At 49.6% G+C, this 24,869-nt stretch overlaps 1 protein-coding gene and 1 long non-coding RNA gene across 2 annotated transcripts; one reads left to right on the top strand and one right to left on the bottom strand.

The window, feature by feature from the left end:
• Positions 1–9,848: 9,848 nt before the first annotated feature.
• Positions 9,849–15,317, bottom strand: LOC149853988 (uncharacterized). The gene is made up of 2 exons (XM_090026171.1): positions 14,130–15,317; positions 9,849–10,625 (listed from the first exon to the last, which is right to left on the bottom strand). The coding sequence occupies exons 1-2, from the start codon at positions 14,575–14,577 to the stop codon at positions 10,066–10,068; spliced, it is 1,008 nt and encodes a 335-aa protein (XP_089882297.1). The 5' UTR covers positions 14,578–15,317; the 3' UTR covers positions 9,849–10,065.
• On the top strand, positions 11,729–18,298 carry LOC149853987 (uncharacterized). The gene is made up of 2 exons (XR_016438982.1): positions 11,729–13,937; positions 15,428–18,298. It is a non-coding gene; the product is annotated as an uncharacterized LOC149853987 (long non-coding RNA).
• The last annotated feature ends 6,571 nt before the right edge of the window (positions 18,299–24,869 follow it).

The raw sequence follows: 24,869 nt of genomic DNA, 5'->3' as shown, positions 1-24,869 counted from the left end.
ATAGTCCCCACAAGGAGATAGAGAAGTGTGTACTTCCCTTGCTTTAGTTGCTTTCAACCATTAAATGAAGACAGAACACCAGTTTAATCCGTTTTCCCCAGTTTAGGCCTACTCTATGACAGACAAATTGGTTGTAGATATACCATTCAGTTCAGCTCAGCTCACTACCCACCCCAAACCCCCTGACTTGAACCTTTTCAGGGACGCTTGTCATGAACTGTAGCTCGACAAGCCATACAATAAGTGACCCTGCACCTCTGGAGAAAGGCTATCTACACAGTTTGTTTTCTGGTCCCAAACAAGAAAGGGAGGACAGTGCCTCATCTGGGGTCAAAAAAGCTCAAGGCTTTCATTTACACACACAAGTTCAAGATGGTTACAATAATCACCACCATAGCATCTCCCCAGAAGAGGGGATTAGGTTGCATCTCTCTCTATTCTTGACCCGATGAGTTTCTGTACTTACATGATGTTGCATGCCAGATATATACACAGGTGTACATGGTCCTGATTCCAAGTTGTTCATTCTCTAAGGAAGCATCTAAGCTAACAGATTGCTCTTCCTTTGGAATACCAAAACAGATGGTCTCAGCATATTCATGTCCCTCCACGACAGATGAGAGGTCAAAGAGTCCATTCACCAGATGATATTTGTTGACTGATGTTATCTGCGATAGACCTATTTGTGCCAGACATCATCAGGAAGTCTCAGGCCTTCTACTCCAGGAGAGCAGTGTGTCCAGGTTTCTTACTAGCAATTATCTCCACAAGGAGAGTGGGTGCAAGCCAAGCCGTCATGGTGAGTTCTCTGGATACTACTTTCTATCCAGAGAAAATACCCTTTGAGAATCTACCTCAACTTCCTGCAGAACCTCGTCACAGAGTTGTGCCTTAATCAACAGGACAGCTTGCTAGCGTTCTTCCAAAAACCTCACCCCTCCAGAGCTAAAGTGGAGTTGTACGTACTTGGTATGAAAAGAGCTCTGTCTGCCTACACAGAACAAAGCCTTTCAGAAAGTTTCCCTGGCTCTGTCTCCCTAGCGAAGAGATCTAAAAGCATGTCAGTATTGATACAGAGACTGTCCGGTTCGGTATCAGACTCTCAGGCTGTCTTGAGACCACCACAGTGAAGTTGCCTTCTGTTATACCAGCTCCTAAGCATCTTCAATAGCCTCCCTCCACAGTGTCTCTGTGACTGATATCTGCAGGGCAGCAATCTGGAACGTCACTCATATCTTCACCAAACAGCGTAGTGGCAGAAGTCTTCATAGAATCATAAAAAATTAGGTTGGAAGGGACCTCGAGAGGTCACCTAGTCTAACCCCTTGCTCAAAGCAGGACCTTCCCCAACTAGATTATCTGAGCCAAGGCTTTTCTAGCGGGGTCTTAAAAACCTCCAAGGATGGAGATTGCACCACCTCTCTGGGTAACCTGTTCTAGTGCTTCACTACCCTCCTAGTGAGAAAATTCTTCCTAATATCTAACCTCAACTTCCCTTGCTGCAACTTGAGACCATCGCTCCTTGTTCTGCCATCTGTTGCAACTGAGAACAATCTAGCTCCATCCTCTTTTGAACCCCCCTTCAGGTAGTTGAAGGCTGCTATTAAATCCACTCTCAGTCTTCTCTTCTGCAGACTAAATAAGACCAGTTCCTTGAGCCTGTCATCAGAAGTCATGTGCCCCAGGCCCCTCATCATTTTTGTTGCTTTCTGCTGCACTCTCTCCAACTTGTCTGCATCCTTTCTGTAGTGGAGGGCATAAAACTGAACACACTACTCCAGAAGTGGCCTCACCAGTGCAGAATAGAGGGGAATAATCACTTCCCTTGACCTGCTGACAACACACCTCCCAGTGCAGTCCAGTATGCTATTAGCCTTCTTAGCAACAAGGGCACGCTGTTAGCTCATATTCAGCTTATTGCACACCGTAACCCCAGGTCCTTTTCTGCAGAGCTGCTGCCCAGCCTGTCCTGGTGCATGGGATTGTTCTGTCCTAAGTATAGGACTTTGCACTTGCCCTTGTTGAACCCCATGAGATTCCTTTTGGCCTAACTGTCCAATGTGCAATTTGTCAAGGTCGCTCTGAATCCCAGCCCTACCCTCTACTACTCCCCCCCAGCTTGGTGTCATCTGCAAAGTTGCTGAGGGTGCACTCTATGCCATCTTCTATTGAACAAAACTCCACTTGATACTGGCTGCCAACTATACATCAAGCCATTGATTACTACCCTCTGAGTCTGTGCTCCAGCCAGTTCTCTGTCCACCTTACAGTCCATTCATCCAGCCTATACTTCCTTAGCTTTCCTGCACAAATGCTGTGGGAGACTGTATCAAAAGCCTTGCTAAAAATCAAGGTATACCACATCCATTGGTCTCCCTGCATCCACAGAACCAGTCATCACATCATAGAAGGCAATCAGGTTGGTCAGACATGCTTTGCCCTTGGTGAATCCATGCTGACTGTTCCTAATCAGCTCTTCAAAGCTTAAGAATTGATTCCTTGAGGATCTGCTCCACGATCTGCTTCAGGGCAGATGCAGCATTTAGTAATTTCAGGATTCTTGCATAGACCTACCTGCCTTGGGAGTCCCCCACAGTGAGAATGCACATATGAACAAACTGCTCAAAGGAGAGAGTTACTTACCAGTAACTGGAGTTCTTCAAGGTTTTGTCCATGTGCATATAGGAACATAAGACTGAAGGGCACCCCGGAGCCATCAAGCCCAGTCCCCAGAGCTTGCAGGTAACTTATCTAAAGGAATCCCCAGAATCTTCACTTCAGTTCCTTGTCTACAGGGAACAAAATCCCCAAGACACCAAACACACCTAATAAAATGCCATAGGGGAAAGCAGGGGTGACAGAGGTGCTACCAATCCCCTGCTTCTGCAGTAATAGGGAAGCAGCTGGTTAATCTGCATCCCAGCCTCCTCTCTGAGTTGCATACAATTTAAGACAAAGCTGAGGATCAAGAAATACATCCCATCCTTTATCCCTGCCCCTTCATAACACCTATTGCTGTGCATGGGGAGAAAAGGGAATCTCAGACCTGGAGTGCTTGTAGTACTTATTCATTCACAGGGAGTATCTGTATGTGGACAGCACATCTCAAAGAACTCCAGTTACTTGCAAGTAATTGCTATTTTCCAGCCATCCTGGTTGTGGGGAAAAAAGTTCAAAAGATGATCAGTGTTGTAGTCCTGATGGTTCTGGGAACATGAGAGAAGCAGGTTTGTTTGGTAAGGTCTTTTACTGGGCTAGCCAATAAGCTGTTATACACTGCTTCAGGCACAATGTACCCTTCCTTTTTACCAGGCCTTGCTTTACAAGAGAAAGCAGTTAACCTAAAGCAGCAGTTAGCACAGTGCAGGCAAACCTCCCCCCACCAAGGCCCCCTGGCTCTGTCAGCCATAGGCTGCTGACCCTAACCTAAAGGCGCAAAAGTCAAAAAAAAAGAGAGCAAGATGAAAGCAAAAAAAGCTCCAAACAACAAATTAAATATTGATTTGTTTGGGGAAGAAATCTCAGCACCAGTCAGTATGAGAACTATTTGCTGAAAACCTCAGGAGGGCCAAGGCAGTGACAGGGCTGCATGGACCACATTCCACACTAGCACTGGGGGCTTATTCTGCCTTACATAGGGCAGATTTCAGGGCCTCTTAGCCTTGCCCACCAAATGGTAAATTCACCAAGCACCATCATTTGGCCACAGCATTAACAATAGCAGCTCCTGGCTGGACAGTGCTAGTGCTTGTTCCTGTAAGCACAACATGCTCTGCTAGGAATGCTTGCAGGGGGCAAATTTTATGGTTCCTGAATAGGTGGCAGGCCCTTCTGTAGCCAGAGTCAAGGACAAGAGCTGGAGCATCTGTAAGGTAACGGCAGGCACCTTCTCAGCCACAGGATCCATCCTCAACCTCACTATAGGCACTTCAGTGTGTGTTGCTGGCTGCAGTGGACATTCCAGCCCCAGTCTCCCCCAAAGTGGAGGCAGGGAGACTGGAAGGCAAGACGGCTGCTGTGTTTAAAAGAAATCCCCATTTGCCCAGGGAGGGTTAACTGAATTCATATTCTCCTTGGCTTTGTGCTCTTCCACTTCTTGCCTTGGGCTGCCAGTTCTGTCCACCAGAGGGTAGCACAGCTACACACTGCCACTGCAAGTCTGTGGCATTTAGGAACGGGTTGCTGTGGGCAGACAGGTCAGCTTTTCTGCACAGCAACACCTGGCTAACAAGGTGCATGAGGCTTGTCACCCAGAATAAGCAGCAAGATTCTCCTCTGGGACAGCTCCCTGGGTACAGGGGCAACAGGATGAAGGCTCAGCCACAGGACAGAGCCTTAGCGTCGGGCAGTCTTGCTCAAGTACTGTGGTAGACCAGCAAGGCCCTTGCATTATTGCTATTGAAGACCTTCCTAGAGGGAGCTCTAGGGACAACTGCTTGAGCCTGAGTTTCCAGCTGCTCCTTAACATTAGCTACTAAACTACATTTAAAGGAGCTAAAAATACCCTTCTTTGCTGTCATGACATACCTATTTAGCAAGTGCTGGGGTGAGTGCAGAGAGCGTCAAGCAAAATGGCCTGTGCAGCCCACCCACAGCAGTCTCAGCATTAGACGTTTGGCGAGCCGCATTAACATGATGCCTGCACTGCACCGCCAAAGAGTGAAGGCAGTGCTCACCCTGCTTCTCAGCCCCCTGTTGTTTTGCTCCCATGGGGACACCAACAGACAAGGGCTTTAGCTGCAAACTTCCCACCATGCACGGCTGGAGCCAAGAGGTCCTGGCCCAGTCAGAGACAGTGGAGATGGCACAGACACACATGAACACAGCTTATGCAGTTGCTCCAGGAACTCAACTGTTAGCAGCATTCGTGAGGGAGCTCTGACAGCACATCCTCAGTCCCCACCAAACCCCCTTTGGGCAATGCTATCTGGCATATATGGCACTGCCAGGAGGGCAGCAAACAGCACAACCTTTGCCCCTGCAAAGGTGAGTAGACAGGGGATCATGGCTTCCCAGACGATACAAACTCCAGCTTTAGGGAAGAGTACTGCTAGTGATTGCCCAAGTGTAGCAGCTGCCCAAGAAACATCTTTTCACACACAAAGGAGCTGAAATTATATTGACAATCTAAGGTTCACATGTAGCATGGTACCTGGCAAAGGAAGCCTCAAACTTCCCCGTCTCCTACTGCTCTACCCCCAGCCCACTCTCCAAAGCCAGCCGCCACCTGAGAACATGGAACAACTGATTAGAGCAGGGGTACTCAATCTCCGGCCCACGGTCCAGCTCTGATCCCCTACACCAGGTCATCCAGCCTGCAGGGCCCCCCACAGGTCCAAATGTTTGGCACTGCTCCCCCGCTACCAAATTTCTGGACCTTTGGTAAGCCCTGCAGGCTTGACAACATGGCTCTGCATGCTGGACGGGGCATGCAGGCAGTGTGGGACCTGATCCCAATGGGTAGGGCCAACAGCATGCCATTCATCTTGCCCATGGGACCAGAAGATTAAGCACCACTGTACTAGAGGGTTTCCCCCAGAGCCATTCAGGCTTCCAAGCCTCAAGAGCAACCAAAGCTGACTCCCAATAAGAACTGGCTGAACGTTTTCTATCAATACTTTTTCCAGTAGAAGATGGGCTGCTGCCCCTGAACTGCAGGCACTTGCTTTCCTCAAAATGTTTTTTTTGGGTTTTTTCTGATCAGCAATGAAAACGTCAATCCCTCCTCTTCCTTCTCCATTTTTGGATGTTTTCATTAAAATCTTGAAACTTATTGCTGAGGTTAGGAATATTTCAGCCATCTTTAAAACCTAAATGAGCCAAACATAGGGTATTCAAGCTCTTAAAATGCCCTTCATATGCAGAATTTAAGGCAGAAGTAAATGAAGTAGGTTGAGATCACTTCAGCCTGAGCCCACTCCAGTGCTGTGATGCCAAGGTGTAAAGCAGGCAAGGATAAAAATGCTAACCTCAAGTACAAGGAGTTGGTTCTGGACCAAATGACTTGGCCAGAATCTTGTGGGGTGGCCAGCAGGGACCCCCAGTCTCTTAATCCAGACACTTAATCACTAATGAGTGGCAAAACCAAGCACTTTATGCACACTCCCCCAAGAGTAGCATAGCTGACTGGATGCAACTTGGCTGCCATACTGGAAACTTGGGCTCTATTATCTGTCCTGGAGCTATTTATCCCATCTCTGCAAGTTGGAAGGGACCATGGTTGTTGCAATTAGGAGTTGTGGAGTGGCCAGAAATATTAAAACAATCAGCCACTGGAAAGGAGACTTGAACTCATGGCTTCACAGCTCTTAGCCTTCTGTGCTGTCCTGGAAAGGAAAGGTGCCTTACTCTGAAACACACTCCTGACATTTCATGCAGGAATACAGCAGCCAGTGAACTAGAAAGGAAGTCCAAAAGTTTCTCTCATTAGGGGGATTGTGGATCTAATCTTAGTACCAGATACTAGATCTCGAAAAGAGCATCTCATGGATGTCGGTTTCACATGGATTTCTCCTTCAAATTAAAATGGTGGTTCCATACTGTGAACTCCAGGACCAGCTAGCTCCCAATCTGCTCCACAGACTCTCTCAGGCACAAAGCAGCATTTCAGAACTCAGACCAGTTACATTACAGCAGTGGCCTTTAGGCGGAACGAGATTGTTTTGAAACGGAAACAGATGCTGCAGTCATAGTTACCACCAGGTCTTCTTCACTACCCTGTCATGGGTCACCCCCCACTCTGAACAGGCTCCAGAGTCCTGACCCTGAAGCACCCACTAGAAAACAGAACTTCCCTGGACAGAAAAAGAGCTATAATAACAGTTTGCCGAGGTAGGGGCTCAGGGGAGATCTGCTTTGAACACAAAAATATAAAGCTCAGATGAGCTTTAAAAAAAACCCAACACAAATAGGTCAGGCAAGAGATGCAAGAACATATCGATTCTCAGCCTTTTTGATCCCATGGCCCATTTCCCCCGAAAACTCTGTCTTTTGCTTCACAGCCAGCCTCCGCCAAACCCCATGCACAGCCTCACACCCTCACGGTCTATTTAAGGGGTATGCCACAAACACATGCTAGCTCCAATGCAGAAGCAACACACAAATGTAGCTACGGCACTGTGCCTGGGCTGATCTGCTCAGCCTCCAAGGAGGACTGATCAATTTGCCAGTAGTACTACATTGAGACAACTCTGCTGCTTCCAGTTTGGGAGATAAGGCAAGCAGTTTGGGGTCCCAGCATGACACTGCCTGGCACTTCAGAAATGTCCAGAGAAAGGGGCCACCAGCAGCACCTCCATAGCACACCAGTTGAGAACCAACAGATTAAACACTGTTCTACTGAAGAGCTGAACGAATTAGCCAATGAACCATGGGTAGTTTAAGAAAACACAGCAGGATACTTAAAACTGAGGAAGGAACTCAGTACTGGCCACCACTCTGCAGCAGGTTTAAAGCATCTGCCCTAGTCAAGCAAAGGAAGCCACTAAAGACAATAAAGGGACCAGCCAGGCTAAGGTGATCTCAGATAACCAAGAGCTCTGATGTTCAGAGGTACAGCGCATCCACAGCTTCTGCTACGGTAGGTGGAAGCTCGTTGTTCTCAGCTCCTTCAAAAACTAGGACACTAAAGGCACACAACTTTAGTCTCCCAAATGTTTAAACAGCAGGACAAGCAGTAAAGAGGAGATTCATCAGGTTGTAATGCACCACATACCAAGTACTTCAATTTTAGTCAAGCATTTGATGAGATTGGGCCTGAAAGGCAAAGCTGGTAAAGTGACTGAGGGAGCGGGTATGTGTGTGCGAACGGGTCTGTCAAGGACACTGAGTGAATTGGTTTGGTCTTTATTGATCATAGTGCACCAGGCAGGCAGGCATCACTACTACTGCTGCCTGCACTGCCTGGCCTGCCTCCTCCCGAGAAACAGCTGGAGGCAGGGGTGGGCACCACTCCTGTCTGGAGTGGGGAGGGCGAGAGTGCTGCTGTAAGCGTTGGCTGCTCACACATGTGCGTATGTGTGCAGCACCCATCCTTAAGGCCAGCTCTGAAGATGAAAGAGGAGGGAAAAAGCATAATCCTGTTAACAAATGACACAAAATAGAAGGAGTTGCCAACACCTGCAAGGACAGGAAAATGAGAGAAGAAACCCCCATACATGTCATGCTACTTGAGAACGTATAGCTGGGGGAAATAGCCTCAGCAGTACAAAACAGGAAGAGGAAAGATGGGAACCAGCTATATTCTGGGAGCCAGGTGGAGTGGGGTGGTATGCAGTGTATTATTTGACTAGGCCTATGCTGTCCTGCACTTTCCTCTGCAGAGGCACCAGATCAGGAAGAAGCAGCAGTGATATGATACCCCTGACTAGCCCATGAGAAGGTGTCTGGTGGCTGCAGCTATAACAGGACATTTCCAGTCTGGGCAGCAAGTTCTCAGCTGGTAACGGCAAACAAGGGCCTCAGAAAAGAGCAAACAGGCTGGCAGGAATGATTATGGGATTCAGACAGTCATTTGGCTAAGCTACGGCAATGAGTCATGCAGGTGCTTCCCTACTAGAGAGGCCATGGGGGAGCCTCAGCTTTCAGGCTGTCCCTCAAGGGGGCGTCTGTTTGTTTGGGCCTCTCAGCCAACCCTCCCATACACTCTGGGCTGGATTCTGCCCATTAGTAGAGTCAGGGACAAAACTGGCCCTGGGCAGTGGGAAGTGCTGTCTCTTGCTCCACGTGGATAAAAACACTAGAAGGGGCCCCTCATGCCCTGGGCCAAATGAGTTCAAAGCCCTTCCCAGTTCCCACTAGAGTAACAGAGAATGGTCTGGCCCTCATGCCAGGCCCACTCCCTTCTTTTGCTGTTTCTCCAGCTCTGCTGCAAAGAATTATGCCAGAGGCCATGGTCACTCAGTAGCTGGTAGTGAGGTCACAGGCCAGACTGCTACCACAACAAGGCTTTTGAGATCTAGTGTCTGCATGGGACAGCACCACAGCTGTATGTAGCAAACTCCACTATTTGCCAGTTCTGTGCATTTAAGGCTTGCCAAACAAGCACTGGAAAAGGACCTACTGGCCCAGGAAGAGAAGCAAGATGCATCTTAGTGTGAACAAGTGTGTGGGTGTCACCCAAGGAAACAGACCTTCCAGCAGCTGTCCCTGGTGCTTTCTCCTCCAGCAGCAACCCTGCATCTACAGGGCACCCACTGATCTCTTCCATATCTTAAGCATGACAGAGAGCCCATAATGTGCCAAAGGACTGAGCCCCTAACTCCAGGTCAATCAGCAGGTGCTGCAAGTACACAGCACATTTCAGGCTGGAGGTCCAAGAATTAAAACATCCTAAACAAGTGAGCATTTGGGAATATTTTTTACCTTACTGTTGTCATTCCTGAGAAAGCATCTGGCATTCATTTCATCTGACAAAGCAGGCTGTAACCTATGAAAGCCTGTCTCTGAATCAGTCTTTAAGGTGCCACCCTGCCCTGCTTTCTCCCTGACAAGGCAGTGATTTGAAGGGCTCCCCACCCTCCAGTGTTGGCTTTCCCAGCTTAGGCCATCCAAGATAAGTGGCCATAAACCAACTCCACACAGAGCCCTGGCTGTCACACTGAACCCTTTGGGGTGTTCTTTTAATTGCCAAGATAAACCACGCCTTCTTCAGGCTGGAGAAAGGAATGAGTTACCCCAGAAGCAACATGGTAGGAGAGAGCAGACAGAGTGTAGGGCTTTAACAAAAAAAAAGCAAACAAAAAAAAGATGCCAGGGTTGTAACTCAAGATGATCAGACTGGGACCAGACACTGCCTGGGAACAAACACTGCAGAGCATGTGGCCAGTTTAGAGTTTTATTGAAGTGGAGAAAGGGCAGGGCAGGGTTTAAAAAAAAAAAAAAAAAAAAAAAAAAAGGAACAACTTGGGGGAGAAACCAGTCCCCAAACCAAAATCTCTCTCCCATCAACTGAGCAGGCCTCTTATGTCTCTGCTCCAGGCCACCCCTTTCAGGGTTTCCCTCCCCCAACAAGTCACAGTCCTCCCCCACACAGCCAGCTGCGTTACAACCAGGCCCTGTGGCCCCTCACTGCTTGGGGGTCACCTGCTCTCGGAGGTAGAGATCTCGGATCTCAGAGAGGCTGCTGCTGACACCACTGAGGGCCTCAGCAATGATGCGCAGGATGGAGGCGGTTTCCCTGCGGCTCTCCGCATACTCCCTGCGGAAGGCTCGCATTTCCTGCACCAGCTGCTCATTCGACTGGATGATCCGCTTCTCTGCTTGGCTGAGATGGCTGCTCTCAGGCCCCCCCTCCTGCAGCGACATAGTTCCGGGGGTCACGGGCTCACCCACGTTACAATTATTCAGGTGCTCTGCCTCTTGGTCAAAGATAATACTCGTGAAATCCGTGCCCAGTGGCTCCTGCTGCCCCCCCACCTCACTGATGGCAAGTTCAGGTTGTGAGGGGTTCTGCGGGCTCCGACTCCAACCTTCGCATGGGTCACTCGGCACATGGCCAGAGCTCCTGGGGAGCCTCCTCTCTGCTCCTGGGGTCACACGCTGATGGATGGCCTCAGACGGAGGGACATGGAACGGTTCTGTCTTTACCTCCACGGGCTCTTCCTTCACCGACTCTTCCTTCACACCTGCCCATGGCAGAAAGAACACGTCAGACTGAACCAGAAAGAGAAAAGCAGGCATCAGGCCAGACCTAAGCAATAAGGCTTTCCCCAACGCTTCCCTCCCAGGAAGGGGCTTTGTGAGGGAACCTGCACCTTGAATAAGCCAACTTCAGGCCCCACCCAAAAACTAACCATCACCTAAAAACATTCTTTCTAGCTCATCTGACTGCAGAGTACCCTGAGCAGCACCAGCTTCTGCCTGTGCCAGGGATCTCGTGTGGAAGAGGGGAGCTATGGCAATAGGGTCACTTGTGGAGTTGCTTATTTAGGGGCTGCTCAGGTTAATAAATGGCATGGCTGTGAACCCCTGGAGGACTGGGAGTTGAAACCAAGAGCAGAAGAGACAGCTCAGATAAGGAAAAAGGGGAGAAGCAAACTGGAGGGTGGAAACAGGAGCAGCCCAAAGAAACAGGTCTGTATTCCATTTGGCATAAGTGCCCCCTTCCAATCCCAGTGGAGCCCCGAGATATCACTGTTGTGTAACCACTCTCCTCACTGAGAGGCTGAACACAACATCGAGCTGCAAAGCCATTCTACTAATCAGAGGCCATGCTTCACTCTCAGCAGCACACAAGCTTTCCACCAGGCTCACAGGGTTGAGGATAAATGAGAGCATGCCATCCTGTGCGCACATTCTGGACCATTGTTATCTGCCTTCTCCACACCTTTGCCCACTAAGTTTGCCACCCAGCCTGGCACTACTGAGCTGGCACACAGAACTGGATAGAGTTCTACACTGCATACAGAGGGTGCGTGCAATAGATTTTAATGGCAGTTTTAGCAAACAAGGTGGCTATTCCAACTTAGGAAAGGGATTCTCTTCAATACACATATATTCTATTGGGAAACAGCTAGGATAGCTACCACTGTATCTGACAGATCCAGAAAAGCACAGAAATTCAGTTGAGTTACCTACCAGTACATACCTCACCATTCCTCTATCCACAAGCACATGCCTCTCACTACAACTGACTTAAATCTCTGGTATAAGAGAGAAAAAAGAAAAGCTTTCATTGAGGGCCCAAACAGCTTCCACTGAAAAATTTTACAGAGGAAGAAAGTCAGGACAGTGCTACACAGAAAATTCACATGGCAGCCCTGGGGATACCCTGTGAGCTTTCCTACCAGGTGGCCACCACCAGAGATGCTACCAAGAGTCTCAATAGATTTTTGTCTGAAAGCATTCTTTTCAAGCGCCAGTAAATTAAAGCCCAAGTTGTGCAACAGGCTTCACTAATGTGAAGACCTGTGTGAGCACGAGTCAACAGGCCTTGCAGAGTATGCCCTGGAAGATCCAACAGCAGAATGAAGGCTGAATATCTTCAGGAGACAAGCAGACAGCCAGACAGGGACAAAGTGGAGAGGTTACATGAGCCATCACAGGTCAGAGATGCAGGAGCTACTCCACAGCCACCCATGGCCAAATTCAGTTCTGGTGCAAGTATATAACTCGTAACTTTTGTTCTGTTGCATCTGCACCTTCTAGCACTGAATTTGACTTGTAAAAAGTCTGCTGTTCATGCTCCCCTGGATCCAAACCCTGGAGAAGTAGTTCCTGCAGGAAGCCAAGCTGGCTAAGATTTTCTAACATGGGGTCAGTTGACATTCCTAGAAGCAGTTGCCAATTCTCAGCCTCTCTATTCTTTCAGCTTTGCCAGCCCTGAAAAGGCCAGCGCTGGAGCTTTCCTTGATGAGGCAGACTCCAGCTATACAAAGTGGAGCTGCTAAGGGTGACTTTAATCCCAAAAATAATACACAAGAACAAGTCTTGTTAGAACAAGCAATAGACTAATGAAGACAAGACAAGTGAAGCCTCACAGACCTGCATTCAATGGCCAACTGCTGCTAAGTCTGGAATTAGATCACACCTTCCTGCATTTGCAGCATCAGGCTAGCAGTGATGAGATGTCAAGGGGATTAGTTAAAGCACTGACTATTTCTGAAGAGTCAGGAGAAAGAGAGGAATTAGCAGCAGAGTGTAGGAAAGGCAATCTGCCCTGGGGGAGGAGTGTAACTGTGGCAAACAGTTCTGAAAGTCTAGCTGTCAGCCCTGGATCTGCAGAGGCAGAGGATGATCAGCACCCTCCACATCCCACTGCCCTTTCTCCTGTTACTGACACTGCAATTTCTTCCCTGCACAAATCCACATCCCTACTCTGGGGACACCCCCACCCAGCTTCCTGGGACATCTGTCCACACCACTGTTTTCATCTTCTCCCTCCCCCATCAAGCAGGTGTACCCCCTGTGATACAGGCATGTCCCATCTCTCAGGCAAGAACCATTTAATTCCAGCTCCTTAGAAATTAGTGCTTGACAGAAGGCCTTTGACTCTGAACTTGCAGAGCAGGCTGCCTACAATTCCTACACTCCATTTCCATCCCAGCCCTCTTCAGTCCAGCATCTGCCCCTATATTTCCCTGAAATGATCTGCACCAAGATCTCCATCAACCACTTCCTGTGGGTGTACCAGGGCTCACGTTCTATCCACACCCCATCTGCCTTAGTGGCTGCTTTTGACATGCCACCTTTCACTTCCTATCAGTTAGGCCTCTGCTGGGTTTCCATAAACCTGTTCTCTCCCAGTGCTCCTGTTTCCCCTAGCACCCCTCAATCCCAGTGCAACCCATGAAGACCCCCACCCCTGCCCAAAGAACACCTGCTCTAATACATGCAGGAAATCGCCAGCTACACACCTGACCTCTCAGCCAGTTATTACAGTTGCTGAATGGCAAAGGAGTATGTGTACACAACCAGCTGGTGCCAAGACATCTTGCTACTGGCCTCCACCACCCTGCCACACTCCACCTCGCACTGCTTGGACAGTCGGATTGTCATTTGTAATGGAAACAACAAAAGGCAATACGCGCCCCGACTGGACAGGTGCCTAGATCAGCAGGAGAGGAAGCAATGGGAGTTCCCTTAACAGCTGGGCTGCAGAGCTGGAAGATGGGATGCGTGGGGTATGCCAACAGTCTCACTTCACAGGTAGCTGCATCCGCCACTGAGGACACAGGAGCAACCCAAAGATTCCGGAAACCGGGGGTGGGGGACCCTGATACAGTCTCACCTCACACTTGAATGCCAGGGCCGCGGAAAGGGGGGAGGGGAGGGGAGGGCAGAGCCTGCAAGAGCGTTTGAGAGGAGGGAGAAACTTGAGAAGCCGCCGCGGCGCCAGGAGACTCCCGGGAAGGAGAGCGGCGGCGAGCAAGAGGGACGCAAGGTCGCAAAGTGACACGGCAATTAAGAGCGTCTAGCATTGGGCAACAGCTGCGGAGGTGTCGCGTTCCCGCCGACATGACAGCGCGCGGCCCTGGGGAGGGGGAGGAGGAGGCGGAGGAAACTTGTGCCCACTCCACACAGGCGGCTCCTGAAGGGACCTCGTCCTGCCCTCGGCTCTCCAGCGGGCGGTGACAGCCCGCAGCCCCCGAGGGAGGGGAGGCTGCCCCGGGGCCGGGCTCGGCACTCACCGTGCGGGGCCACCACCTCCACGGTGACGAGCGGCGCGTCGAGCGGGCACACGCCGTGCAGGCACCAGTCGGGGCCCAGCTCGGGCTCGCTGGGCGGGTCGGGCCCGCGCGGGAAGGGGCGCTCGGGCGGGGCCTGGCGCTCCTGGCGGTGCCGGGTGATCTTGTCGTTGGCCCGGCGGCGCAGGCCGCGCCAGCGGTTCTTCACCTCGCCGATGTCGCGCTGGTTGCGGCCGGCCGCGTTGATCTTGTTGGTGATGCGCCACCAGATCTTCTGCTTCTCGTAGGCGTTGACGTTGGTGGAGCTGGCGCCGAAGAGCAACTGCTCGTACTTGAGCACCTCGCTCATCAGGATGTCGATCTCCTGCAGCGTGAAGTTGGGCTTGCGCTTCAGCATGCCCCGCCGGCCCGCCCCGGGCCCCGGCCCCGGCCCCGGCCCGGGCCCGGCCATGCTGCTCGCCGATGCGGCCGCGGCGCGCGCCTCATGGCTCCGCGGGGCCGCCCATGGCGGCGCGGGCCCGGAGCCGCGGGACAGGCGGCGGGAGGCCGGGCCTTTGTCTGCTGGCGGCGGCGGCGGCGGCGGCGGGCGGGGCGGGCGGGGCGGGGCGGAAGCGGCGCCGCCCTCTGGCGGGGGAGGCTGCGGGCAGCGCGGCCCCGCGCACACAAAGCCCCGGGGCCGGGGCTGGGGCCGGTTCCGGGCCCGCGGGCCGGCATCTTCCGCACCCGGCCCGGCCCGGCCCCGCTCCGCGCAGGGCGACGCGCGGCGGCGCACGGAGCCGATGAGTCCGTGTGCCTCCAGGCAGGGAAGCAGCCCCGGCAACGGCACCCGGGCAGCACCGAGCAGTGACCTCGGCGGGATCAGCTCAGCGCCCGGCCTGGGGGCAGCACTCGTGGCGGGGCGGACAGCGCGCGGGGCTGAGGGCGGGCGAAGCTCGGGGGCACCGACCCGCGGGCCTGGGCCTGGGCCTGCGCGGAGGTGCACTCGGGAGCCGCGTTGGTCTGGGACTAAAGAGACATACGAAAAGCCGGAAGTCTTGGTTCCAAAACGATACTTTTTATTGTTTCCAAAAGACGTGGAAACATCCGAAGCCCCAGGTGCGGGGGCAGGTTGTCTGCAGGTGGTCGGGACACCTGGTTCTTGTCGGGGAAAGGGTTGACCAGCTACTGCGTAGCACCTGATGTAAAAGCATAAGTTGGCTGGCTTATTATTTGCTTAATAAGTCATAAGCTGTAAGAATAAAGAAGATGTTATGTGTAATACTAATTTTGGGTAAGGAAGAAGAAGTCTATTTCCGGCACAGGTTGACCCATCTGGAAAGAAGAAGACGCCCTCAAGACGGTCACGACCCCCCGGAGTCTGGGCCCGAGTTGACTCAGCTGGAAAGAGGAAGGCGCCCTCATGATGACCACGGCCCCGGGAGATAATTATAACCAACAGAAAAACACCTTATGTAACAATGACTAACCTTATTGCACGCGCAACTAATCATACCGTATGTAAGGCAAACATGTAAATATGGAAGGTCAAACCCCTCTCAGGGTAGCTCTCTGCCCATAAGGCGAGAGTCTACCCTCCTGCAGGAGTAATAAAAATTACTGCTGACACTCTCATGTCTCTTGATTAATATTATCACGGCTAGTGCCCACAACGCAAGACAAGTTGTCCTTCGGTGTATGGGCAACTGAGGTAATTTTGCTTACATACCCATACACCGAAGAGCACTGGCCATGTCCCATCTTTGGGCTCGTTCCTAGCTGCGATCAATTCAGCACAGAAGGCGGGAGTGTCAGCATGTGGATTTATTACTCTGCAGAGGGGCCACTCAGTGTCACAAGGACAGAGAGTTCCCCCAAACTGAGTTTACAGCTTGGTATTTATACATTAAGCATTACATTGCTGCGCGCGCATTTGGGTTTTTGCGCTTGCCGTTACAAAGTTACAAAACACACAAAACAAGCTTGGGCTGGTTGAGACCGGTTCTGCGGTTTACACATTTTGTTTACAGTCAGCAAGAGGCGATCTTCAATCTTAGGAGGAAAAGGTCATCTGTTTTTCAAGGGTCTTCTTTTTTTTTTTTTTTTTTTTTTGATTGTATTGCCATTTTTCTCTTACGTTCTGGACTGACTCATGGGTTTGGACTTGATTTGGCCTGGTACACAGAAATTTTTTTTTTTTTTTTTAAAAAGCATGCCAAGCAAAATGCCTTTGGGCACCACACTTTAGCACTTATGCCTACCTCTGATCTAGACTTGGGCCTAAGATGCTTGCCAAAGGATTTGGCAAGCATCTGAAGTCCCAGGTGTGGTGGAGGATGTTTGCCTGTAGTAGGGCCACTTATGGTTCTGAACTCTGGGATTTGGAATTAGTTTTGGCTGATTTGGCCTTGGATACAAATTACATTAAAAAAAAAAATGCACAGGGCTTGGTTTGGCTGCTGGCAGTACCTGAGCCCACTCCAGTGCCTTTATGCAAGCTGTGGTCGCACCTGCCAATGAAGTATAAATGTGCCCAAATTGGAATGAGAGATGGCACTGGGACAAGGGGAGGGCTGGTAATGAGGAACTCTGAATTGTAGCCCCTTGGTCAGATGTCCCAGCCTAACAACACGTGGCACTCTGCAAGCGTGGCTCTCTTCGCACAAGAGAAGCACATAAATATTGCTATCTTTGTCCTGCAGATATGGAAAGTGGGCCCCAGAAAGACTTTTCAAGAATGGCCTGTGTTTTTGGTGCCTCCTTTCCATGTCTGATCTTTGTGATGCGTTTCCCCCCACAACTTCAGTTCAAGTCACTGAGACCTAAAAGTTAGCTTCTCTGGAAATCAGACCCCCAAACTGGGCATCTTTTGTTGGGGGCCACTTTTGAAGTTCAAGCCTTTGTGAGTTCTCTGAAGTCACCAGATACAATAGTTTATATTCCAGATTTGTTAGAAAAGTGTAGACACAATCCCACGCCCTACACAATATCCCACTGCCAGAAGCCACAAGCCATAGACAAGATTGGCTCTGATCACCCCCTCAGATTTAACTGCCAATTCCAAACATAAAAGGCACATCTAGAAGCTGTTTTTGCACAGCTGAGCTCCTGGATGCAGCTGCAGCATTGATCCCATCTCCATGGGCCCGCTATCTGTCCATGTTTCTTCCCCAAAGCAAACACGCTGTGATACTCATCTGCTCAGGTTCTGAAAACTGGTTCATGTCTGTTACCTTGTCAACTGGTTGAATAAGCAACCTGATCCTCATTTCACAGGTGGACAGTCTGAAACAATGAGAAGTGACATAACCCATCTAGAAGACTGGGTAGATGAGGTACAGGACTGGGAGGTGCCTTTGATGCGGTCACATCAGGTGACTTCAGAGAACTCACAAAGCCTTGAACTTCAAAAGTGGCCCCCAGTATCAGATCAGACATGGAAGGGAGGCACCCAAAACATTGGCCACCTATCCTCGCTGCCATATGATCCTCCTCAGCTCACTGTTGCCTCTAGTTCAAACCATCTATTCACCATTGACATGATGTACGAAGCATTCTTGTCAGAGTGACAAGGCCCTGAGCAGTGCTCAGTGAAGTCAGCAGGCACTGATCTACTACAGATTGCAAAAGAAATGCAATCCCAGGCTGTCCTAAATTATAAACTAGTCCTGCACGTTTTCCCATAGTGGGGTGTGTTCCAATAGGAGATCATCTGGGTGAATAAAATGCAATGGCCGATTTCTCTGATGTTATAAAATAATTTGATTATAGGGTGTTGCAGGCATAGGAACATACACAAATACAAGTTTGCATTTTCAACTATATTGTGTAGGAAATAATGTGGGTGGTTTGGTTTTGTGATATATTTTAGTTCAGGATATTCTAGAAATTAATTCCTGAGAGCACAAGGGGTGGTGGTTGTAGCAATGTTGGTCTAAAGATTTTTTGTTATCTCCTAAGAATGTAAGAGATCTAATGCTGACCTGTTGTATAGTTGTATGTATTTTCAAAGGAAGACCAGCTAAGGTTGTGTGAGTGGTGTCGGCGATTCAGAGTATGGTATTGGTTTTAAAACACATGTATAGTTGGTCCACGGTTAGAGTCCCCACTCCTGGAGTCAGATGATCACATAAGAATCTTGGCCTTTTAAAATAAGTTTCTAATTTCATCATTGTGAAAATAAATTAAAACTACAAGCAGAGTGTGACTGATGATACAATGCCTGTTGGAAGTCAGTCTGTGACAGGCTAAAAAAGCAGCTCTCAGAGCATTGCCTTCCAGGTCAGTAAGGAGTTAACATGATAATCGAGGGCCATAAGATGCTCTGTGTGGCAGGATGGGAAGAGAGCAGAGTTCAGTGCACCACTCACAAAGAAGACACTCCCTGTCCCCTCGGGGGAGAGGGGACATGCACAGCCAGTCACATCTCCTGCTCCGGAGGGGAGTGGGAAAACATGGGGAAAGACTTTAGTCATGCCCTTGAGAAACCTGAGGTCTCATGCCTGGGAAAATACATCCCCTGTCAACTGATGGCTGGAAGGCCAAAACAGCTGCCAGGGGCACACTAATGGAGCTGATTGAAACATTGGCCTGTTTGAGCTGCAGCAGCCAGTCCAGGATATCTGGGATGGTTGGGACTAATGTTCTTTATGCAACACCAAAAGGAAAACCCAGTCTATTTTGCCAGTTACATATGTTTGATTAAATCCTTTCAGGTGCAAATGAAGAGGAGAAAGTGCAGGAAGAATTGGGACTAGCAGATCTGTGGTACTGGTTGCTCTCCTTAGTCCCAGGTCAGAAGCAATACTGAGGGGTCTATATAAGACCAACCTCAGCTTGTTCTTTCGGTCCTAGCAGACCCAAGATTTGAAGGATCTGGATATAGAATAGTTGTCAGGGACAAGCAGTTCCCCAAACAGAAGAAAGTGTCTTGGACAGCAGATAGCTACCCAAGATAAGAAGCCCTGTAAGTGTAGCGAGTCCTGGACTGTTCAGAGCAAGGCCCCTGTCAATGGAAAACTAACAACAAATAAATAAACCAGAAATTTAAGAGATACTTGCTAGAGCAGAGGAGAGAAAAAATAGGACTCAAGGTAATATCCCAAAAAGGTAGCACAGCAAGATACAGGGATGGGGAACTTTTTAATCCTCATGGTGAGCCTGCTGTTCTGTTCCCAGGGCAGAAAGATGGGCTTGCAAAATTAAAAATATATGAAAGAAAAATGATAAAAGTCCTGACATTCTTTGAAGCACCAGAGAGTCTGTGAAGAAGACAAACTGTGAGGGCCTCCATATCCAGCCACACAAGCAAGAGGAACAGTTAGTGTGTACCACCCTTTGTGCCGTCAGCGCAGTCATGAGGAGTGGCAGGGCTGGAGTACAGTGGTACGGGTCCTGCTATGGCAAAAGGTCTCTAATCGAAGCTCAGAGCATGAGTACAGCCACAGTGGGAATGTGTGTGTGGTCAGTAACTGAAAGGAAAAGTTTGTGAATGTTGTCATGGAAAAGGGACGCAACAAGGAGCAAAGCAAACCATGCTAATTGCTGAGAAAAGGGGATTGAACCACTCCATTTTATACACTGCTCTATGCTGTCCTTTCACAGCACCTGGTGAGGTGAACTTGAGTTCATGAAAGCTTGTGCTCTGTCCCCCATATATATCTTAGTTAGTTTATAGGGTACACATCTATACTGCCTTCTGACTGACTGCAGCCTAACACAGCTAACTACATCTCTCTGCCCAGGAAAGGGGATCTAGTCAGAGTGGGAGCCATGTTCATAGGCCAGAAGGACAGAGAACAGTCATGTCATCCCCTGAAAGAAAGTTAGGAAGGGTTTTGAAAGATAGTGTGGGAGCCCTGCTCTGCTAAGTTTCATTTGGATATCCTGAAAGGGCTAGGGGCAGACATTACACATAAATCACAGTTTAAGTGATCAGAAACTGGTTTCAAATTGAAATGAAAGATTCAGTGTACATAAACCAGTCTGAAAATGGCTGAAACTGGTTTCAGATAAACCTGGTTGAATGTAGCATCAGACTTAACTGATTTGGGTGAAAGCAGTTTATGCAGTGTCTGTCCCAGACCCTTTCCTGATTTAAGTTAAACTGGAGTCCCACAGCATCCCAGAGGCTTTGATCTGCTCCAGAGAGCAGGCCTGGCCCCTCCCCTCTGCTCCCTGGCAGGAGCTGTGGCAGAGACAGCAGACACAGCAGCATCTGCCTGGCTTCCTCCTGCTCCCTCCCCTTCCCCCTCACCACTCCCTGCTCAAGCAGGGATTCCCCCTCCCCTCTGCCTTACACAGACACCTCTTAGCATTAACTAGCATACCACATGCTGGCTACAATCCATGCTGTGGGAGACAGGGTAGTGTCTGCTTAGGGCTTTTTGGAGCTAATCAACATGTAGCTGGTAACATCCCTCCAGTCCTTCCTTGGATAAAGCTGTTTAAGAAGAGCTTGAACTAGTGAGAGAGGCTTTTGTTTTGTTTAATGGGCTAATAAATGCTAACAACTCCCTGTGTGACTCCCTGCTGTGTAACTAAATGCTCTGTTATCAACAGCAAAGGGTTGGGAGGGGAGGGGTACCTCCTTAATCAGAATGTCCTGCTGGAGCCTGGCCACAATCCCTATCAGCTCAGCACTATACAACGGAAGGGAGGGCTGCTCTAGCACTCCCAGCTTCTAGCCTGAGCCACTGCAGGCAAGTGCCTGCATTTCCCCAGTCCAGAGGGGATGTCTGTATGGTAACAAACTGGTTCAGCCTAGCCAGGTTACATTAATCTACAAAGATTGAATCAATTCAGGCTCAGGCTTTTTTATATCTGTCCCTAGCCAAGAAGGTGGCAGAGATGGGCAGAGATATCATTTGGAAGGAAGGTGTGAGAAGCAAGATTTGTCAAGTGACATGATTGTTGTAGCTACAATGATCCAGAAGACACCTACAACACTACTACAACATTTGGCAGGGGACAGGTGTGGAGCAGGGAGATAGCTCCAAGTGCCATCAAGCATAAAAGAGCTAGTTAAAGCCATGCTTTGGACTGAGATTATCCAAAGAAAGGATGTAAAGGGAGGAGAGATGGGGCATAAGGATGGTGTGATCCCCAGAGAAGGAAGGTGCGACTGAGCTGGCCACACTGAACAAGATGACGATGGAGCAATCTGAGACTTGGGAGAGAATGGCATCATGGAAGTCCAGGAGTGACAATAACAGGAACTGGGCAGGAAATCTAATATACAAACAGTTAAATGGCTATCAGTGTGTTGACAGCAATGTGTGGAAATAGGAGGTGAGTCAGTGAATTTTTTCAGAGTTGCATTTGAGTAGAGGTGCGATGAGAAGTTGGGAGGGTGGAACAGAAAGATAGGAGTTTATCCTAAATTGCCCAGATAGGAGCCGCTACATTTTTGGGGGGTGGGGTGAGGGGGAGGGGATTGGAATTGACTTTGAGCTACAGCTAGCTTAGAGAAGAGAAGCATGTGGGTTAGAAACAGCCAGCTGGTCAGAACACACCCTGTACAGGGGAGAGCCGGGATGAGTGGGGAAACCTGTTCTACAAGCTGACTGCCCCCCCCTCCTCCAAGCCCAAGGCAGAAAACAAAATACAGCTCACAGGAGGCTTCAGGCTTCCTTTCTGCAGGGCAGCTCATGCACCTGTTAACGTAAACTGTCCAGAAGGCTGGAGAGTTTATGCAAATGACATAATACTCTGGTGTGTATATTTGCATTTGCACATCACTTTCTTTACCTAAGTACCAGCAAATGTCCAGGTCAAATGTGTCACTGCAACACTTCCTTCAAGAGCAGGTCCTTTTCTCTCTCCTCACCATCAAGGGAAGGAGAGTTGTAACTCCCTCTGCCCAAGCCTCCTCGCTCACTGGGGCTCTTGCCTTGGCTGGGGTTGAGCAACCCGCCAGATACAAGGCTTCACACCCAGCTCTTTACCTATCCTAGAGATGAGTGAGCCTGAAAGGTTGTACCCCTCTCCCCGGACATGTAACAATAGTTAGCGTAACAGCTGCTTTAGCAAACCTCTGCCTATAGCTCTGATTGTGGAGTGTGGGGGCAGCCAGTCTAGGTGGAGCTTCTTTGTGGTTGAGATATTGCCAGAAACCAGGATCCTTCCAGGTGATCCAGGAAACCAAGCAAATGTGAGCTCCTCCACCCCAACATGTCACAAGATGAAGATAACGAAGAGTAGATTTTCACACTGGTTGAGAATCGCTGCTCTAGGAAGACTCTACTGGGGGTAGATTATCCCACTCTGCCCTATCCCTGTCCCTGCCATTATCCCACCAAAGGGGTTCCTGCCCCTACAAGCATTTGGCATTAGCTTCTATCTGAGACAGGATGTTAGGCTTGGCAGACCAAGGGACTGATATAATCCAATCATTCCCTAAGCACCTATGTTTCCAGAGGTCACATCCCTTTGTACTTAGATTTCTGTTGCCAGCCTTGCGTGCAGTTGTCCAAGCCCTGACTGACACTGTGGATCAGCATGGTGTGTAGCACATGTAGCCCTGGGAGATTAAAGCTAGCGGCATTCCCCCACCTATCTTACTGTTGGTACCTAATCTAGTAAGTATGTTCTGAGCATCCCATCACCTCAAAAAACAGCCACAGAGGACAGAGCTGCCCTCACCCTCTTTGAGCACTTTCCCAGAATATGGGAGGCCCATATTCACATCCCTCATCTCCCTGGAAAGTGTCCTAGCCACTGGGATGTTTTGGGATGGGGCTCCTAAGCCTCATTCATTCCACTTCAATTAAAATATTTACATGTTCATTGGGTCACAAAGAGAATCTGACTCCAGGGCTCAGTGGTCATACACACACTGGGGTGCCCACCTTCCAGTCACTGGGCCAGTGAATGCTTAGGCAGTTAGACAAAATGGTACAGCTTCAACAAGAGAGACTGAAAGAAACACTTTGCCATTATGTGTCCTAAGCACCAAGCTCTTGGCTATCCTGCAGCATGTCTGTCTATTTATACTGACAAACAGAGTGATAAGACCACCCATGATCCTGAACAGAGAAAAATATCTGAATAGGGCTTAGGCATCTGACCTGTTTCACCCAGCAAGAGATAGGTGTGTTACTGTGCTTTTCTGCAGCTGGGTGCATCAGGTCAGGTCAGACACCCCTTTGCTCTGCATTTCACCCCTGGTTAGTTTAGGAAGTGACCTCATCTAGTTCCCAATGATCCCTTCCTTAGGCTCTTAACTCTCCCCATGCAGCACACAGCGACCCCAGTTGCCAACCTTAAAGTCAAGTCAAGGGTTCCCCTAGGTCTAGGGTGTCTCTTCCCCCTACCCTCCCTTCTCATCTTATCAAACCACAGGGCTCCTCTTGCAAGCTAAATCTGGATGTGGCAGTGGAGCAAGCAGCCCTGGAGAGAGGAGCAGCTTCAGGGTTAACCAGGGTTTGGATTGCACTTTGACTCTTGGAAGGCTCTGCAAAAAAAATTGGACTGCCCATCATGATGACCTAATAAAATTGGAGACCACCCAGGTTATGACTTTCAAATCTTACAGGGGGCCTCTCATCTTTTATGCGGGGGCTCAGCCCACCCCCCAGCTTCCCCGTAATTTGAACCCTGGGGTTAACACACCTGTAACTCATCCCCCACCTCCCACATGCATCCCCAATGGGGCTCTGTGCTCAGCATTTCAGCAGCAGGCCCTGCCCCCATTTGCCCCATCCCCAAATTCCTTAACCCTCTATGTACCCTTGGGCCAGACAACTGTGGCTCTGTGGTCTAAATCTGGCCTGCAGGTTTGACACCACTGCCGTAGCAGGCTGTCTTGGATTAGGCATTGCAATGCTTCAGCACCTTGAGAGCCCCAGTAGCTCCATTCCCTACCTGCTAGCACTCCCCTGCCTTCCAGGGGTGTTGTGAGCACACTGTAGTGAGGCACTCAGACACCATGCCAGTGGGGACCACAGAAGTGTTTTAGACGGGTGTGCTGCAGGTAAAGGTATGATCTGTGCATCATGGAAGTACAGGAGTCATCTCTCTGTTCAGAGCTCTTGACTAGCCTCCTGTGTCAGGTGTGCTGAGCAGGAACACAGTTACGGCACACCTAATATGTGCAAGGTTTCAGCCCTTCACCTCCAAGCATCCCCTCTACATGGGAGATAGCCTCCAATCTGAAGAGACATCAACAGGAGTGGCAGGAGTTGAGCACATTTGGAAGCAAATCTAAATTCTCTCAAACTGTGTGTAAATGAACTGGATTAGGATTGTGTGGGGAGAGAATCTCTACCCCACAAAGGCACTGCAGCCTTCACCAGTGACAGTGCTGAGAGCAGTGTTGGCTGCTTTTCCACAGTTCACCATCACTTAGGTACTGCTGCAAGGCAAATGCTACCAAATTCCCTGAAGTGCCATACACATTCAGGCTACTTTGCATTTTATACAAGCACTTACGTAATGTTGCTGAGAATTGCTACAAAGGCTACCTTTTTTCTCCCAGTGATAGCTGAAGGATAGTGAAGGGTGAAATGATTTCTGCATGTGCCATGCTTTGAGATCCTTTGTGTTAGAAGAAACTGTCTCAATGTAAGAATGCATCCCGCTGACAACGGAAACAAAGGATTGTAATCTCAGATTTGCTGCTAGACTGGAACTGTGGCCACCAAGGGTTTCCTAGGTGCCCAGTTACGTAGGCAGTGTTTTTTATAACAGGACTGTGAATACCTCTTCTGCCCGCTGCGGGATGCTATAGAAACATCTCGGACAGAACCTGGATCCTACTTTCCAAAC

Source organism: Crocodylus siamensis, chromosome 13 (genome assembly GCF_052110815.1).
Source record: "Crocodylus siamensis isolate JL-2025a chromosome 13, ASM5211081v1, whole genome shotgun sequence".
Taxonomy (NCBI): domain Eukaryota; kingdom Metazoa; phylum Chordata; order Crocodylia; family Crocodylidae; genus Crocodylus; species Crocodylus siamensis.
This window is presented reverse-complemented; position numbering and strand designations above follow the sequence as displayed.